This window comes from Cryptomeria japonica, chromosome 5, assembly GCF_030272615.1.
Source record: "Cryptomeria japonica chromosome 5, Sugi_1.0, whole genome shotgun sequence".
Lineage (NCBI taxonomy): Eukaryota > Viridiplantae > Streptophyta > Pinopsida > Cupressales > Cupressaceae > Cryptomeria > Cryptomeria japonica.
In genome coordinates, this window is record NC_081409.1 from 126,980,166 (window position 1) to 127,000,233 (window position 20,068).

The 20,068-nt window shown below is 32.9% G+C and overlaps 1 protein-coding gene across 1 annotated transcript; it reads right to left on the reverse strand.

Annotated features, from left to right (window-relative positions):
• Positions 1-5,940: 5,940 nt before the first annotated feature.
• On the reverse strand, positions 5,941-9,774 carry LOC131030160 (wall-associated receptor kinase 2-like). Its single transcript, XM_057960865.2, has 4 exons — positions 9,563-9,774; positions 7,507-8,399; positions 7,212-7,400; positions 5,941-7,097 (listed from the first exon to the last, which is right to left on the reverse strand). Exons 1-4 carry the CDS (start codon positions 9,772-9,774, stop codon positions 5,941-5,943), a joined length of 2,451 nt encoding a protein of 816 aa, XP_057816848.1.
• Between the last annotated feature and the right edge of the window lie 10,294 nt (positions 9,775-20,068).

Sequence of the window (20,068 nt, forward strand, 5' to 3'; positions counted from 1 at the left end):
GCAAATGAGATGGGGGAGGTTTTGGCATACCTACATTATAGAGCATCCCAACCCATTTTCTATAGAGATGTGAAATCATATAATATTATTTTGAAAGAGAAACTCTCTCACAAAGTTGCAGACTTTGGTATTTCTTGTATTACCATAACTTCCAATAACACACATGTCATTTCAATTAATATAAAGGGTGAATGGGGTTATGTAGATCTTGAGTTCTTTCAAATTTCTCAACTCACAAAAAAAAGTGATGTATACAGTTTTGGTGTAGTCCTAATTGATCTTTCAATAGCTTTAAAACCCATCGCTCTAAAAAGGGAGAACAAGGAGATGACTATATCTAGTCTTTTTCTATCTATATTCGACAATAATTTCCTGACAAAAATCTTAGATACCAGAGTATTGGATGAAAAAAACTTGTAAGCGATGGAAGATATAGAAAGGATAGCAATATAATGTCTTTATTTAGAAAGGAGGAAGAGATCGTCAATGAAAAAGGTGTTTGGGTCAGAGGTGGCACAAGAAAGACAAAATTTGATGATAATAAAAAATGTGAAGAGGCAATATTTGATTAGAGAAGCGTTTCCAAATAAGCATAACCAATGTCATACAAATTTAGGAGTTACAAGTTTTCATCTCTAGTTAGGAGTACTACAGTGGTTTAAATGCCAATCTTGACTGAATTATTCAAGAAAAGATATGATAAGGTTTCATCTTCATATTAGAAATAATTGTTGATTACTTTCTATAATAAAATATTATACTATCTATTTGTTTTGTGTTTTAATTTGTATTTCATTTTAAGGATTTTTTTTGTTTTTTTTATGAATGTATTTTTTCCAATATATTAAATATTTATTTATTAAAAAAAATATTATTTAATTTATTTTAAAATAATTTATGGTATGCACATACATAATGATCCTTGTTTTTAGGTTATATTATACTTTTTTAATTTAATAAAGAATATATTATTTTCTATCGATGTAATATAAATTTTAATAAGAATTGAATCAAAATATATTTAAAATTTTTTTAGATATAAATGTTCATTTGAGTTTCTTTTGAATAATTCAAAAACATATTTTATTCATAATATAATAGATTGGTCTTTTAAAACATTTCAATGAATCAATTTTCTTTGTTAATCTTATATCTTTTAGAAGTCCCATTATTCACATTTTCACTTAATTTAAATGAACAAGCTAAATATACCATGATACTAATTATCGTTTATATTTCTTGAAAAGATAGAAGAAATGTTACAAAATGAAACATCTTTATTTTGATTAGATAAAATTGGGAGAGGCCCAAACCATTACATAACAAGCAACTAGGCAACTGAGTGGTAGGAACTCGTAAGTAGTGATGTTTGTCTTTCCTTCAATTAAGCCACCACTAGATTTTGTTGAGAGTTTTATTCCTATTTGTAATAAAAACATCTATGCAAAAGTCTTTCTAGTCCAGCCTCATTCAATTGCCTAGACCATGAAAAGTGAAACAATAATATTTGTACATGCATATATTGAGATTCTTGGTACTAAATGAAAGGACATGGAAAGACACATTTCTAAAGGTATGTTTGAATTTATTTTCCATGAAAAATTTCAATATCTATATGGAGGTATAAGTAGTATCTTAAAATTGCGAAATTAGGTACTATTGCTAAATTTGAAGAGTGTGATTTTCATACTTGGAAAATAAAAAAATAATTATTTTTAATTAAAAAAAAATTATGGAACATTGTGATTGGATTTGTCAAGAAACAAAAAAATGTAGACGAAACAAAAAAAAGGATAGCTCAATATTGTAGGGCTACACAATTGATTGGTCTTGGATTTACTAATGCACATTTTCATTAAATTGATGTAATGAAGGAATCAAAGGAAATACGAGAGATGATTAATACTTTATTTGTTTCTCAAGCTTCAATTACTAAAATGCCTATAATTTTTTTTGTTTGGGTTGAAGATGAAAGAGAGAGATAATATTCTTCAACATAGAAGTACAATTCATTGCCTCCTTGGTCAACTTGTAGGTGTAAACACCAAGGTCGACGATGACTATGCCAAGGCAAGCTTACTAAGTAATATACCTTCAAATTTTGATCATATTATTTTCAATTTGAACTAAATGAATCCTATTTTGAAAACTATGATTTCTTCTTTGATTGATGAAGGAAGAAGAGTTAAAAAGGGTCATTTAGTAGTTAAGGAAAGTTTTTTTATTGTTAACAAGAAGTTCAATATTTCAATATTGAAAGAATTAAAATATTATTATTATAAAAAATTAGAGATGTGAAGATAAATTACATTAACTAGGATGAAGATCTCATTGATGGGAATTGGAAGAAAAATAAAGCTCTCATTGTGATTGAAGGTGAAACTCACTTTTGTGGGTTTGCAATGAATACAAATGACTCATCTCAGGATGGTGACATTGATGAAATATTTGTGTTTTAGAGAGTGGATAAGATGACAAATAAAATAATGCAGGAAATGTAGGTAGGAGGATATATATCATCCCAAGATAGCTTCTTTCTCAAGGGTGATTCATTGCATGAGAAAAATTATATTTGTGTTCCTAAAGAAAAGAGGGGGCTTGGCGTGATGTTTGTACCTTTGAGGAGAAAGAGAGGGTGAGGGTGGAATTTATTATAGGTGGACATTGGTGAATTCATGTTTGGTTGGTGATTTGTATTGCAGTGGTGAGACTGTTTCCACAGTATTTGTGGAGGCATTAGACACACTAAAAGGAGATGTGAAATTTTTGAGGAAATGTGTTTGATTGTGCATGGAGGTAGGGAACACTTTTATGTTCTCTTATGTTGTGTACATGGTTTTAGGTTCTATAGTTAAGAGATCCACTAATGGATTCAGTTCAGTGTTTCCTAGGTGAGGGATAATGATTGGTGAAGGTGCTTCATCAAAGTCTCTAGAAGGGTTGTGTTCAACCCTTGCAATGTTTCTCTCTTGTTAAAAGTAATGTAATAAGGGGGGAAACATTGGAGAATATTACATTTGATAGTTATTTTAGATTAATAAATAAAATACTATTTGTAATTAGATTTTTATTTTTTAGGATTTATTCTTACAGGTAGGCTTTGGATGTTTTGTATGAGAAATGTAGCACTATAAAAAATTTATTATGAAACAATGAAATATCACGCCATTGAATAAATTCAAAGTTTTATTTAAATGAAATTTCTCTTTGCACTCTCAAAATTATCATAATACACTCACCTACTTAGACACTCATTTTTTAGCCCATTATCTACTATAAAAAATTCCTTATAAGTTTTATAACACATGTCATAAGTTGTTCAACAATATAATTATATCATATAGCTCATATGTGTTCTTACATTTAGAATGTGATAGGTCCAAATTTTAGAGACCATAACTTTATAATTAGTGAACCCTCTATTAAAAAATAATTTACTCAAAAGAGGTACAAATCCCAAATATTAGATAAGTAATGCTATCCATTTAATAAAATATAATAAACTCTATAACCAAGAAATTAAGTTTCTCTATTATACTAAATTAAAATTTTGTTTTCTTAATGTTAATCTTCAAGTTGAAATACCTTCCTAACAATAAAAACCCAACCTCCAAAGAATACATATTTCTAATAACAATACAATACCTATCTTAGAGACTTAACATGAAGATCAACACCTTTTTCCTAAAGATAAAATACAATATGATAAACTCCTATAATAAAAGAACTATGTCTAATGACCTCAAGCCAAGAATCTAATGTATCTAATATACATGAAGGCACAATAGTTAGAAAAAACACAAGAGGTTTATTTCAAACCATGTACTAACTCTCCAAGCATGGAATCTAGTTTATCTTATATGTCTAAGTCTCATGATAGGTCTCACATAATTTTGGAAGATTCCTCTTACACTTATAAATAATATATTTTCATAACTTTTCATCCAAATTTAGTGTATCATTTTGGAATTGTTGTTTCATTTAAATTTATTTTATGACATGTATTATAGACTCCCTATAATTATTCTCTTACTTATATATTATAATTCATATTTGTAAATCCCACAACTAAAAATGTCATAGATGTATTTACACATCATGATAAAATTTATTCCTCTTGTAACTTCTTATAGTCATTTGAAGATAGTTGACAAGTGGCCAAAAATGTCATCTAAAAATTTAATGTCTCATTTCCCTATAGAGGATAAACTCATCAGTAAATATAAATAAATTAATATGTCAAATTTTAAGATTTGCAATGTATAATACACATATAGTCCCATCATTCATCTATTGTAGTTAAATGTACAACTTCATATTAAAGGTTTCTAATGCTCTATAATTCCTCAATGACTAGTGTACTATGCTTTTCTTATATTCTTTGATTGTTATCGTATTAAAAAAATCAAATAATTTTATATTATATTTTACTATTATTATGCAAGGGACAATTAATTTGAAATGAAGGACACAAGAATTGGATATCCACATAATATTTAGTAAACCTAATTCAAAGACAGTAGATTATTTTTGAAAAAAGTTTTTAATTATATAGAAAATAAAATTAGTAGTTCAATATATCAAAAATTTAAAAATCAATATTTAATGGGTTGTCAAAAAGATATTTTTTTTTTTAGAATGTGGGGAAGAGCCCCAACCCTTAAGATCGGAATAAAAAATTATAAAGAAAAACATGCTTGGAGATCAAGCCAACAAAGCACTACAAAACGAGTAGGGTTTATAAGTAGTACATACAATAAACTATTAACATAAAATCCAAAGACATCATTATAAGAATTTTTTTTTCAAAAAATAGAATAACATAATAAGCATAGGAATTCTAAATGCTAGAGTCCTAATGCTCTACATCTAGCGTATTCTCTCAAGCCAACAAAGTAGCAACCTTCTTTCCATTTTTCTTGTCTACATTTTTGTTCTTTGGTCCATTTGCCTTCTCCTTCCTATCATTTTTTTCTCCCACCATGACCACACCAATAACAACCATCAAACTGGTGTTGATTTTGATAAATTTTTCTATGGCTTTTTCTAGTTGAGCAATTCACTCCCTATTCCTTTCACATTGAATGTAGTTCTTCATAATGTTATTTTCTAAATAATTAGTCAAAATTAAAAATTTATATGAAACATAAAACTCTTTGAGTGAATGCATACAATAACTCATAAGCATTTGTGCTATAGGTCATTAGCAAGCAAGAGTGACTATATTACATTCCCTTTCTTTCCCTTACCATTAGAAATTGACTCTTCAATAGGTCTCAAATTCATGTAGTATCTAAAAATATGAATAACAATTGATTGCTAGTGTTAACTTTCTTGTGATGCAAGGTATTCACTTTTATTAAACTAATGATAGTTTCATATTGACTTTAAAAAAAAACTAATTCATTGATGAGTTTTAAAGGACCAACCTATTACATTATAAATTACAAACACATGTATTGTATTTTAAATATGTATTTGATCTATTCAAAACAAGATATAATGAACATGCAATAAATTTCTTTTTATATATTTTTTGGTACAATTCCTATTATAATTTATCTTACATGACTAAAATAGAATATATTTGTTAATTAAAAGATTAAAATTTATAACAGATATAAAATATGATGTAGTTTTAAAGATGTAAATTTTTATGATAATGCATAAGTATGTACACACTATAGATTATATTAAAGTAAACAAAATAATACTTTCTTCAAATGAATACATAAAATAAAATATATTGAAAAAATTCCAAAAAAACATATACCAAATTTTCTTCCAAATATATTTAAAAAAAAAACATTCATAAAGGGGAAAAAATATCTAGAAAGAAAGCATTGGAAAATCTTTTCAATGTTTTTCTAAAAAAAATTAATACAAAACAAATAGACGGTATCCACATGAAGATGAAGGCTTATAATTTCCTTCCCAAAATCATTGAGTCAGGATTGACATCTGAACCACTGCAGTACTCCCATCTAGAGATGAAAAAGTGTAATGGTCGAATTCGTATGGTTTTCGTGATGCTTCTCTCGAAATACTTCTCTCCTCAAATTTCATCTTTCTTGTGCCGTCTCTTACCCAAAAAAGCTCTTCCACCACCTCTTTCATGGATGGTCTCTTCCTCCTTTCTAAATGAAGGCATTTTCTTGCTATCCTTGCCATATCTTCCATCTCTTGGAGGTTTTCTTCTTCCAGTACTCTGTTATCTAAGATTTCTGTCAGGCGATCGTGGTCGAGTCTTGACAAAAAAAGACTAGATAAACTCATCTCCTCGCTGTCCCTTGCAAGAGAAATGGCTTTCAGAGCTGTTAAAAGCTCAACCAAGACTACACCAAAACTGTATACATCACTTTTTTCAGTGAGTTGAGATGTTTGAAAGAACTCAGGATCCAAGTATCCTCTTGTGCCCTTTATATTAAATGTAGTGACATGTGTGTTATAGGAAGTGGAGATGAGACGAGAAATCCCAAAGTCCACAACTTTGGGAGAAAATCTATCATTCAAAAGAATATTAGACGATTTCACATCTCGGTGGAAAATGGGTTGAGATGCTGCAGAATGCAGATATGCCAAAGCCTCTCCCGTCTCAATTGCAATTTGCAGACGTGAAGCCCAAGGCAAAGACCCTTCTTTGGAGTGTAAATGTTGAAAGAGTGTTCCATTGGGAACGAATTCAGATACCAACAAAGGGAATTTAGTTTGGATGCAGCATCCTAACAATTTCACTATATTTCTGTGATTTATTTGGGACAGAATTGTAATTTCATTAAGAAACTCATGATCATCCTCCAGATTTAAAGCTTGCTTGGACTTTTTAATGGCCACAAGAGTGCCATCTGATAGAATGCCTTTGAACACAGTTCCAAAGCCACCACTTCCCAATACCATTTCTTTTGAATAATTATTACAAGCTTTTGCCAGTTCTTTGGCAGAAAAAATTCTCAGGCTTTCTCTCCCCACTGTAGAAGCTATATGTTGCTGCAACATCTTGTAATACTTGGCCTCCACAAGTTTCAAGTGACGCTTCTTTAGCAACCAAACCAAAAGAGACGCTGCTAAAGAGACAACCACAAACAAAGAGAAAGACCCTGTTTATTTTACCAGATCAGACATTGAAATAAAAATATAGTTAGTTTCAAATATTTTAAGGCAAATAATTCAAACAACACAAATACACGCAATATATTTAATAATTTCGTTACCTATGATTGCAGTAAAGACAATGCGATTTGAAATTGTGGACTTGCATCCCGTCCCAAATGTAAATCCATCTCCCACATATCCATTTGCACACGAACAGTTGTAGGAACCTGCCAAATTATGACACATTCCCCCTTCCTCTGTTCCAACGCACATACTCCGGCCGATTATATGATCACATTCATTTATATCTGTGTAATCATCATAATTGTCCATAGAATATCTGAGATTTTAAACAGCAGCAATTGCAAAAGAGAAAGCATGGTTATCTAATTAAGAGTTGCTCTGAGGTCTTACCTGTGCAATCGGTGCCATTGAGGTAACCATTTCCTTCATATCCAGGGAGACATTTGCATACGTGCCCTTTCCCTGAGGACGAGTCAAGGCATTGTGCTTTGGAGGAGCAAGAATAATCGCCCGTTGCTTTAGACGTGGAACAATTCTCAAGGCCGATACCCCAGTTAAGTCGAAGACCATAATAAGGCAACCTTCCATCTCTCGAAAAGAGGTATGTTTCATTGTCGACGATGGTGAAGGTGGAGGGGTCCATTATGGTGGAGAAGCCGCACGATAAACTACCGTCACCATGGGGCAATTGAAACACACCTCCGCCAGTGAAATTTACAAAGGGCAAATTATCAGGGAGGTTAATTTCGCAGCAGCCATAGCGGCAGTATGGTTGATCACTTTGAAGGTTCATTGTTACACATCTCTCCTCCCCCAAATTTCCAAAACTGTAGGTACCGAATGTTTCGTTGCCCAAAACCACTAACCTATTGGAGTTTGAAAGAGTGAAAGGCCCACCTGAACGTAGCTCAAAGTAGTTCCTCGAACCAAACTTTGAATGACAAGAAATGGCATTGATAGAAGAGGAATTTATGATGAGGTGACCCTCATAATCGATATCCATAATCTTCGAAGAGTTAAAATCAAAAGACATATCTGTAACATTATCTAGAATACCATTAGTATGTAAACCACTAGAAAAAGTTCCAAAGGCAGTGAAGTATGGAGAGAGCATCCCAGTATCCTCGTCCTCTGTGCATGCGATCTGAAAATCGGGATGTCCACAGTCAGAATTGTTGATCCAGAAAGGGTAACTCACATTCATCGAACTACACATTTCAGGAACACATTTCGCAGCAGTAAAGCCCAAGAAACAGACACAAATTACAAAGCGAAGAACTACTCTGCAATACATTTGCATTTGCAAAAACATTTTCTGTTTCAGCAAAACTGGCTACTCGCTCATCACAACACTAGAACAAACTAATGAATGAAAACCGCTTGTAAATAAATAGAAGACTGCATGCTGGATGGAAGAACTTACGAAATACAATGTGAAGTTTCCAATAGCTTCCTATAGTTCAAATAGTAAATTATACAAAACCCTCTTAAATTAATATTTGTTCTTACTTGCTCAAAGAAAGAAATTCTTTGGACGGTTTAATATGGATCCACATGAATGATTTCCAAGCTTATAAAGATATAATAAGCAAAGAAAAATTTCATTGTTTGAGCGGATTTACCGGTACGGATGATAGGAGTTCTCGCCTCGACACGTGGCTGCTGCTGATGAATGCTAAATATAATTATAAATGGAAACTCTCGTTCATTGGGAGATTCCAATGTGGACAGGACAAAAGACTGGTACATTGGAGATTCCAATGTGGACAGAACAAATTTAGTTCGGAAATATCTATCATTTTGGATCCTACACATACACGAATTGCAATGATAATATATTATTATTATTTTTTTAATGATTCTATTTCAATAGAATATAAGGAGAATATTTTTTTCTTTTAATGTTATAGAGTATAAATTTATGTATCATGTCAAAATTTTATTATAATAAAGTTTTGTCCTCTTTTAATACTCATTTTATATATCAATCGATTTTAAATTTCATTTTATTGTTTAATTTTTCTCTTAAAAATATCATGGATATGTATACTAGCATACTTATATTTAATAAAAAATAATGCTAAATACATTGAGAGATATCAATTTAGATATAATTGTTAAAGTAACTTAATCTAATTGAAGATTAACATAATTTAATTGAATATAATTTAGCTTGCATGGATGGTTATGCAATATAATAACCTTGAAAATTGATGATAAGAGTTCATGCAAGGATCACTTAGATTGGAAGAAAATATAGTCCCAATCTATGTTTTTTTTATTACAGAACAAACATGTTTTTGAAGGGACCCAAAACCCTTTAAAAAAGAACTACATCAAAAAGTTGCATAACGATAAACAGTTCCACTGCAGCCTCGAAAATAGCAAGAAACCAGCACAAAACCAAAAACTAGGAAAAAGACAGCACAAGGACATAAACTAGTACAAGTTCTTAAGGGCCTCACCGGTTTCCGTTTCCCGCCGAGTCATGTTCAAAGTAATCTTCTTCAACTCTAGAATGCCCCAACTAATAGATTTATTCTTCAGATTAGCCCTTGTTCTCTTGCATGCTCCCATTGTATCCTCAATCATTTTATCCAACGCCTCCACATCCACTGTAGCACCTTCCTGTTGATTGGCATCAAGCTTTCCCACCATGGTATTTATACTCTCAACCGAGCTCTTAACCACTTTGTGGTTGAAGGTAACTAGAGATATAGAAGGTTTTCATTAACTTTTTGGAACTTGTTTTTCATCTTACTCAACCTTCCTTCAAAATCTTTTTTGAGTTTTTCTTCTAGTTGAGAAATCCCACAAGCATAATCTTTCTTCATATCATTGACTGTTCCCACAATCTTCTGCATTGAGTCTACAATTGCCTTTCTCTGATCCACCATCCACTGTTCATTAGTTTGAGAATCTTGTTTATTGGTAATAGCCCTCATTTTCACATTGATATCTTTAATTTCATGAAAGGCCCATTTAAACATCCTGAAATTATCAATAGACACACCATGAGCTACAACCAGTACATCATCTAGATTCTCCCTTTCCGTGTTGAGGAAAGGGAATTGGCATTGACCTCTTTCGGGAAGGGGGGTCTACCACTTTGGCTCGGCACCTAGATAGATTTATCTAGGAGAGACTAATGAGACGAGAGGAAATTAGAATGTGAGGTGGCCCTAGGGGATGCTCTATCATATTTAGCTTGGTGGCCACTCTTCAAAGAAGACCCAGAATCAAAGTTAGAACCTTCCAAATCCATGTTCCATTCTTCGTCCTCCGAGGAAAGGCTGAAATGGTCCCCTTCCTCAAAATCACTTGAAGCATCAGGAACCCTAGCTGAGGGGGAGGGTAGGGTTTCGATGTGCTCATGAATGAGAAAATGAAGACCACCATGCAAAATAGGGTAATTCTTTTTTCTATTGTCCTTTATGCTTGCATTAATTGAAGCCATTAGATAGAAGGGGAACAAAAATTTCTCTTATGTCTAAAATTATTAAGTAACACAAAATCATGCCCTAAGGCGCTTGTAAATTTTCCATCTAGGGTTACATACTTCATCAAAACCACCAAAACAGAGCACCAAATGGATTTGATATTTCTCGTATCTTAGCTGTGTTTGTCGACTTTCACAAGCTTGGCCCTCTTCTTCTCGTTTCTAGTAAATTTCTTGATTACAACATCAACGATTTTCCTATCCCTATAAAACTTCACCCCTTACATAGTCCCTATATATGTTTCTATTAGGTTGATCTTAAAGTTAACAAGAGATAATTTTCCCAATAAAATTTTCTATACTGATGTACATTGTTTGACATTAAATTCAAATTCATGTGAATTTCTTTTGCTATATATTGATAGCTAACATATAAAAAATGGATTTGTTGAAAAGACTATGAAATTTCAAGAAAATACATTTGGTAGGTGTAACCCAAAATTTCACAACCTTTTCCAATAGGAAGCTTTGGATAAGAGAGGGTATGGACATCCATCAAATCATAATCAAAGGGATCTTTCGTCTAATATTGTAGTTGAAACTTTCTAGTAGACATGTATGGAAAAAGTGGAATCATATAAATTAAGTTATATTAATTGAATGGCTCAAAGGGATATCATCTCATGCAATACAGTGATTATTGGATATGAAAAAATGAATTTTTCAACAATTATCTTAAAATATCTGGATTGAGGAAGCACTCCAAAATAAAGAAAATTAAAAATACAGAATTTAACATGGTAAACACAAGTAAATCTTATGCTAATTTTTATGATTACAAGAACTTGATCATGTGATCAAGGATTAATTTATCAAAATGATCAAATGTGGTAAATTCATTAAAATAGCCTCAATAAATAGAGACCTTGGACAAATAGATACTATTACTAAAAGTAGAAAAGATTTCATGCATACTCATGCAAAACTAGGAGAGTTTTTCTTAATGTAAGTTATATTTTAGAGCTCTTATTTTCAACTCCTGCAAGCTATAGTTCCTCCCATGCAAAGGAGAAATTAGTAAATCAATGATCTCCTCATTAATGATTCAACACAAAAATAACTATTTCTTCTTTTGAATTTAATGCGATTATCTTCTATTGCGATGCATTATGTGAAGAAATTCATTTAACAAATTCTTTACTATGACTCCTTCCTGGGTCCATGCCTTCTCTCCTCTTGTAGAGGAATTAAATTATTTCATCAAAAAACTCTATAGCCTTTACTAATAAGCTATTGCATTATAAGGGTTTCAAACTTTTTGCTACATGTAAATAATTTCTTGAAGCTTTCATGCATATTTCATGTTGCTATATGATGACATTTCTAAAGAAGTTAATTTGGAATATTTGGTTTTCATAAAAGTTTTGGTAGATGGAACTGTATGTGGGAAAAGTGGGTTGTTATAATTAAAAATGTGAAAAATATGTAAAATACCAATCCACACACACACACAGGACTTCTTGATGTAAGCTATGGAGTAACGATGCGTTACTCAGCTTCCCAAGGAGGGTCCCATGGTTCTCTATCTCACAATGTCCCTCAAACCAATGTTTTGCTCTCAGATTACTGAGCAAAATGGTTTAGGGATGGCAAATATGAGAACGAGAGAGATTTTTAACTGATTTTAGTATGAGATGTGTTATAAGCTAGATGTGATGCTAAAATGCAATAATCTAGATGATAAGATAACGAGGTTAGTATGAATACTATCCTAGCATGATATATTTAATCTATGATTGAACTAAAATGATAAATAAATTACTCTAGCATGCATGTTCATGATTAATTCTGATCTAAAAGAGGCTAAATGAGGAGCATATATAAAATGAAAGCTTGAAACAATTTGAGCATAAGTGTGATACTTCAAATTTGAAAGATGATTGTTTAGAATGGAGGAATGAGAGCTCTATTTATAGCACAAACAGGGCAATGGATGGTCAGGATTGAATGGCTTAATCAAGGGCCAAGTTTGAAAGTTGGGGATCCATGTGCACAATTGGCACCAATGAAATGGTGACAAATGTCCACACCAGATTGGGTTGAAAGAAGAGGTTGGAGGCATTAAAGGCCTGAGGAGACCTCATGGTTATCTAAATGCTAAGGGTCAAGTCTAAGTTAGGTTTACCCAATGAATTAGGATCTAATCCAAGGATAAACCTTTGTGCAAATGATTAAGAGATAATCATGGTCAAAGCATTAATGGTCTGATGAGACCCTTGGGTTGGATAGAGGTTGAGTTAAAACAAATGTTTTAACCATGTGGGAGGGTTTGAAATAACCATTAATGGTTATTGGAGACTTTGGGGATTAAGTGGTTGAAGGTTGGAAGCCTTCAATGGTTTTCAAAGACTTTAGGGTTTTTGGTGGTTGAAGGTTGAAAACCTTCAATGGTTATCCAAGACTTTGGGCCATTTGAGAAGTGACCTCCCTTTGCTTAGGGATGTGACAAAATTTAGAGGAGGGGTTAGGTTAATTAGAAGCGATTAGAAGATTCTAGAAGGGATTGGGAAGGGGTTTGGGATTTTGCAAGTAGATGGAGGGATAATAGGATTTAATTGAATTAAATAATTTCATTCAATTTGGTTGAAGTTTGGGAAATTAAATAAATTAGATTTATTCAATTTGGGATAACTATTTAATTAAATTTGAATTTAATTAAAAGTGGATAGGGGGGATTTAATTGAATAAAATGATTTATTCATTAAATGGATATAGTGAATTTTATTTAAATAAATTGAGTAATTTATTTAATAAAATAGAAGAATGTGGATAATTTAATTAAATTGGATTTAATCAAATAGAAAAATGAACATAAAATATTCATTTTAGGAAGATGGTCATTTTTATACGTCTACATTTTGCCCCTCTTTGAAGTGACGTGTGTGCACATGTTATTTCAAAGAAAATGATGCCTTATCATGATTTTATGATCAAATGCAATTTTTTGTGTCGCTCTTTTGATTTGCAAGTCATGCCCCAGATTCGATGTGATGCCCCAGATTCGAGATTTGATGTGTGATATCCCAGATTCGATATTTTGATGGTGATGCCCCAGATTCGATATTTGATGTGTGATGCCCCAGATTCGATATTTGTGTCGTGCTGTCATGATTTTATGTAGTTGTCCAATATGAGTGTCGGTATAACTTGTTTTGATGTGAGATATTTCAAGTTATGTATAGATTATCAAGCTGTTTGTGTTGATCAGAACATGATTATTTGCATTATCCATTTCGAGTTCAATGTGTATGAAAGCCTGAGTTGTTTTACAAGCCGATATGGGTTGGAAACTTGAGTTGTTTTACAAGCTGATATGGGTGGGAAACTTGAGTTGTTTTACAAGTTTATGTGATTGTGGTACTTGAGTTGTTTTACAAGTTTTGATATGGTTTTTGAGAACTTGAGTTGTTTTACAAGTTGATATGAAATGATAGGATTTTGAACTTTATGTAGATGAGCAAATTGTTTCATGTTGTTGATGTAAGTTTGATTTTGATATCTTTTTTTTGATGTGGAAACTGATATTGGATTTGTTTTGAGATTTGATATGATAATGCCCCCTCGGGAGATCGTTCGTGCACACAAAGCATGAATGATCTCTCGAAAGAAGAAGAATGTTGTTTGAAAGATGGAAGAGTAGATAGTGATGGCATGCATGGGTTTGATAAGATTGATTAGATTGATGAGAGCAAGTCTTGTTTCAGGTATGACACCTCCTGTATAAGACATGGATGATCGATCATCTGGGTTTAGGAATGATATCGCCTGTATAAGATATGGATGATTGAGTGTCTGGTTGCAAGAATGATACCGCCTGTATAAGACATGATAGAAGATATTTTGGAAGAATGATAGAAGATAGGTTGGAAGAATGATTGAAGATAGTTTGGAAGAATGATAGAAGATAGGGTGGAAGAATGATAGAAGATATGAAAGTGAAGAAAGATTCTATGATGATGTGATAGATATGCATGCGAGGGATGCAATGATGAATGATGAATGATATTTTGAAAATGAGATGTATGATATGATATGCAACTAATTGTAAAATGATATGCAACTAATGTAAAATGATATGCAACTAATTGTTTTTGGAGCATCTCTCGTTCTGTATTTGCCATCCGATAGAACCATTCATTTGCTTTCTTTGTAAATATCATCACTGAGCATTGATTTTTTTAGGATATGTTGAAAATTTATACAAGCATAATGGTATAATTGAACCATAATGACCTGAGAAAAATTTACATGATATTTGATTTTGCAAGATAGCACAAGCGTCAAGGTATAATTGAACCAGGACGACCTGAGTGCGTATTGCGTAAACATACAAGAGTTAACCTTTGTCCCATACAAATCCGAAATGTCCTCAGCAATATGCCACCGGATTTCTTCATAAGACAAATTTGCATGGTAAAAGACTTCACTCACAGATAGAAGATAAATAAAACATCACATTCCTTCCTTGCTTCTCTAGTCGTAAGACATCCTGGAGGTGCTCAGGAGATATGATAAGCAAAAATTAACAACCATAAGTAATCATGCATGCTATTGGAAATGTATTCTTGTCAATTAAAACATCTTGCAAAATAGATCTTTGTTCAGTTGAAATCAGTTCAAGTTCGTGATGTTTAGCCTTCTTGCATTGTCATTTGTCATTTGTTGGTTGTTTTGATCCTTGTTGTCTTGCTACGTTTTTGGTTTGATGTTGAAAATCTTGAAGGCGAGATGCCCCCAGCGAGGTCAGGATTTTGCCCCTTGTTATTGATACTACTTTGATATGGATATGTGCACTGATCACCTAGCCATGGTGGGATATTATTTGGATAATTGTTTCAGATAAACCAAGGACAGTGACTACACTAAGTATGTCCAAGATTGATAAGCATTTGTGAATTTTTGGTGATGTCTCAGATGGATGGATATGATATGTACAATATGATTTGTGAAACATGTATTTCCATCAATTGATAAAGATAAGGCTAACTATAATAAAATCCAGCAGTCATACTGATTGATGTCATTGTTATGATTTGGTTGATGATTGATGTATAAAAATTTATTTCTCTTGATGAATTTGGAAAAACTAAGTTGTTGTTTCTTCAACGTGATGTTACGATAGAGGTTCTTTCTTCTCAAAATAAGGGGATTAGTCATGCATGAGTGATCAATGGTTTCCTTTGATTGGTTTGGATTCAGTTGATTCTTGTTTTTGAAAATTTCAAATCTTACTTTATCAGAGTGAAGGTTTAGCTATCCCTTCAGGACAAAGTGTGTCAAATGATATGGATAAAGTCTCCCGGTCTGGAAACTGGATTTGACAATTTGAAAATTCTAAACAAGTGTTTTTGAGATAAAAATCCGTAAGATGGTAAAGGATTTGATTGATACTGATGATGAAAATTTTCCGGATTATGATAGGAGAGACATCCTCTATTGCTCGATTCGTTTAGGATTTGGACAACTTTGTTTGACACAAATTTTGCTTAAGAAATAGTTTTATGGCTTGTTTTTGTCACTCTGCTTTGATGAAAAATGATGTTGATGGATGGATTGATTATCAAGACTTGATGATTGATAGGAATGTCTAGATTCAAAGAGTGAGTACCCCGTATAAGACCGATCTGTCTGGTTTCGAGTGTACCTATCCCTGTATAAGACATGTTTGATGTTGATGTTGATTTCAAGTAATGAATTGATTAACAAGACATGTGATAAGTTTGATTGTAGACTTTGAGAGTTTTCCTGTTGTTGATCTGATTTGATGGATGGTCCATGTGTTCATGCTTTGATTTTTTTTATTTTTTTTTTATTTTGTTGATTTTTGGTTTTTGGATATTTTGATTTTTTTTTTTTTGAGTTTTTTGGATATTTTGATTTTTTTGAGTTTTTTGGATATTTTGATTTTTTTGAGTTTTTGGATATTTGATTTTTTTGAGTTTTTGGATATTTTGATTTTTTTGATTTTTTGGATATTTTGATTTTTTTTTGGATTTTTGGATATTTTGATTTTTTTGGATTTTTGGATATTTTGATTTTTTTTGATTTTTTGGATTAGAAGAAAGATGTATTTGGTTGCCCCAATGTATATCAAGACAAGGAATGGATGAATGAATGACTAAACCATTGAGGTGGAAATAGATTTGTTGTCCATAGTTTTGATCAAGATCAAGGATGAAAAAGGGGATATGGATAGAGATAGGATATAGATAGCACTGGATGATGGAAGAAATGAATAGATAGGATAGATAGATATGGATTAGAGTGAAGTAAGATTGTAGAAAGAATTGGAGGATAGAAGAAATGAATAGATAGGATAAATTGATATGAATTAGAGTGAAGCAAGATTGTAGAAATAATTGGAGGATAGAAGAAATGAATAGATAGGATAAGGGATATGGATTAGAGGACATGGATGATATGGTAGGAAGAATAGAGTGGATGACCTTTGCCCCCAAGCATAGAGGTTTTCATTTGCAAAAAGGTGATATGTAAGATTGTCATAGTATTTAGCACCATCTGAATAAGTGTTCTTGAATTTTTCAAAGATAGAGACCCAACCCACACTTAGAACCTCTGGAAATTTCAACTGAACATTTCTAGCAACTAGGAAGCAGACTCAAAAGGGAAGAAGAATCCCAAACTGGATCAAGGTACTTAGTTCTTTGATTACCCATGTGTGTGCAAGTGGGTTCATTCTGTCTCATATGATCATTCTAATCTTCAGAATCCAACATGGCTAGCTACATGAGTTACCTTGACTTCAAAAGCATCCTAGATAGAGCCTCGCTGCCAGCGAGCGTCCATAGCCCCGACGAGGTTATCGCTGTAATCTCACAAATATTGCTCCATTGCCAGCCAGGCATCCATAGCCCCGATGGAGTTACTTGCATGTTCCCATAGCCAATCATTTTGATATTTCATTTCATTGCATTTTTCTTTTCTTGATATTCATTTTCTTGCTCATGCTTTTGATATTTCTTTTTTTCTCTTTATTTTTCTTGCATTGGCTTGTAAGTGATGAAACTTACATGGGTCTGATAATTACAGTGGCGCTGAAGCAAGATTTAGATTTTTCACGAGCCATGTCTTCAATTTAAGAGATCACAATGATTTTTAGAGCAATCAATTAAGTGTATGAGAAATAGTAATCAAAAGATGTCGGTACCAAGATACGATAAGTGGTTCTTTTCTGGATTGAGTGTGTATCCCAACCAAAAGAAAATGTTAAAGAGGAACAACCTCGGATTCTAAAGCATTTCATGAATAGATATCTAGGAAAAGGACTGAACATTGGATTCGAGCATGGGCAAGTATGTGACAAAATGACACAAATGCCTATTTCACAGATGAAGGATTTTATGCGAAGGATTGAATGATAGGGATGGAAAGAGGTGTTGGATAATAGATAGAATGTTTTGAAGATTTGTGCAAGGATAGATAGAAATGTTTTCCGGATGAGTGTTGGTACTTGAGAAGTGATGAAGAGATGGAGGAAAATTGAATTTTGGGACAAAAGGACCCAAAATAGATAGAGGAAATGATAGAAGAATAGTTTTGGAAAGATGTTTAGATAGAGGATTGAAAGAATTTCAAAGATGTGCTCCTCGTTGATCTTTCTTATGGATCATTTGAGGTGATGGATTTGTGGATGGAGGGAAGTAAGGACCCAAGATGGAAGAAAGGGATGGAGAGTTTGATTGTGGAATGAAAGGACCTAAGATAGATTTGGAGGATGAAGAGATTCCTTGATCTTGATCTTGACTTGGAGTAGGATCATTTGAGTTTGTGCTTTTCTTGAATCTTGTTGGATGAAAGTCTTTCCTAAAGATAGTTGAAATGTTGATAACCATCTCAAAAGATGTTTTGTTGGATATGGAAATCTTCTCCACTTTATGATTTTTCCTTGTTTGAACTGACTTTTGAGTTTGATTGTTAGATACTTTGCAAGATATTTTAGCATTTGTGACAAGAATACATAGCACACATGAAGACAATGATCATCCTAATGCTAAACATTGAGTGTATATTCTTTTGAGGATGTATTCAAATCCTCGATGTTATCACTGGTTTGATTTACAACAAAGACACATCAGATAGACTCTTTATTCAAAGGTCATTGACAATATCATAGCCCACTAGTCTCGATACTCCGTCAGCTCAAACAGCCTTGTCACCCCCTAGAGGGCGCCCGTTTTTTTGCCTTTTGCCAGAAGTTAACCCAAAGTGAATTGCTTCACAGTTGAGTAGTTATCTTGGGAGATATATGGTGAGTAATCTTGGGGGCGGATTCTTCCCCACCCTTGCACTATGATATTGCCAATGTTTGGCAACTGACTCAGCTCAAAGTTTCTAATGCTAAAGTTCGTAATCAGGCTTCCCGTTCGGCCGTCAGTGATAAACTCCCTCAGGAGGCTTCCCAACCTTTAGAACAAAGGCTTTACGTATCTCAAGGATACTGGGGGAAGGCTAATCGCTGCGCGTAACCGTTGAAAGGGACTTTCGTCACCCTCCACTTTTGATTATAGTGGGTTGGAATTCTTGGCGTCAAAGTCGTCCCCCACTTAGGTCGTTCCCTTCACACCGGCCAAAGAATGGCTTTAAGAGTTTTTCAACCCCTCGGGAAGGTAGGCCTGCTAAAGGATTTAAATGCTTGAAATACTAAAAGCGTAAGAGTGGTTGGGCTTTTTGGTCACCCAGTTATGGGGAGAGCATATACCTTCCACTTTCGAGACAAGGCAATCAAGTTGTTCTTTTTAGCCTTCAAGACAATGATTTGCTAACTTCTATTTGGAGATGTTGCTCCAACAAGCATGATGTTCTTTTTAACCTTTCATAGCAAAGTGTGTATTTCCAAAACTTTTATAAAACAAGCCTGGTCAACAAAAGTAAATCGTGATTTTTGGTCAACAAAATTAAAGTTGATAGGGGAAAACTTTCCCTCTTTGCTTTGCACAAAATGAAGATGAGGTTCTTTTACTTTGCAAAATGAAGTGAATCCTTTTAAACACCAAAGGATGGTGAGGTTCGTTTTAAGCTTTGCAGAAAGTAAATTTGCTTGTTCTTTTTAGAGCTTCCAAAATGATGTGTTTTTCCTAACTTGCAGGAATGAAAGGTTTGTTTTGTTGTTCTTTTTACCTTGCAATAAAGAAAGATGAAGTTTCTTTTAAAACACCAAAAAAGAAGGCATGAAGTTCATTTTATGCATCCAAATGAAATGATGAGGTTTATTTTAATTTGTGCAAAAAAGGAGAGTGAGTTCTTTTTAACCAACTTTTGTTGAAAGAAAGTAAAAAAAAGAGACTTAAACCCTCTAAACTAACTCCTTCCCCTGCACAAAAAATGTTAGAACCTGCACACAATCAGTGATCAAGTGTTAGTGTGGGCTTACACAAGCCTAAATTCTGATCTTGGTTACAAATTTGACAATTCTGATCCTGAAATGCCCTGAAA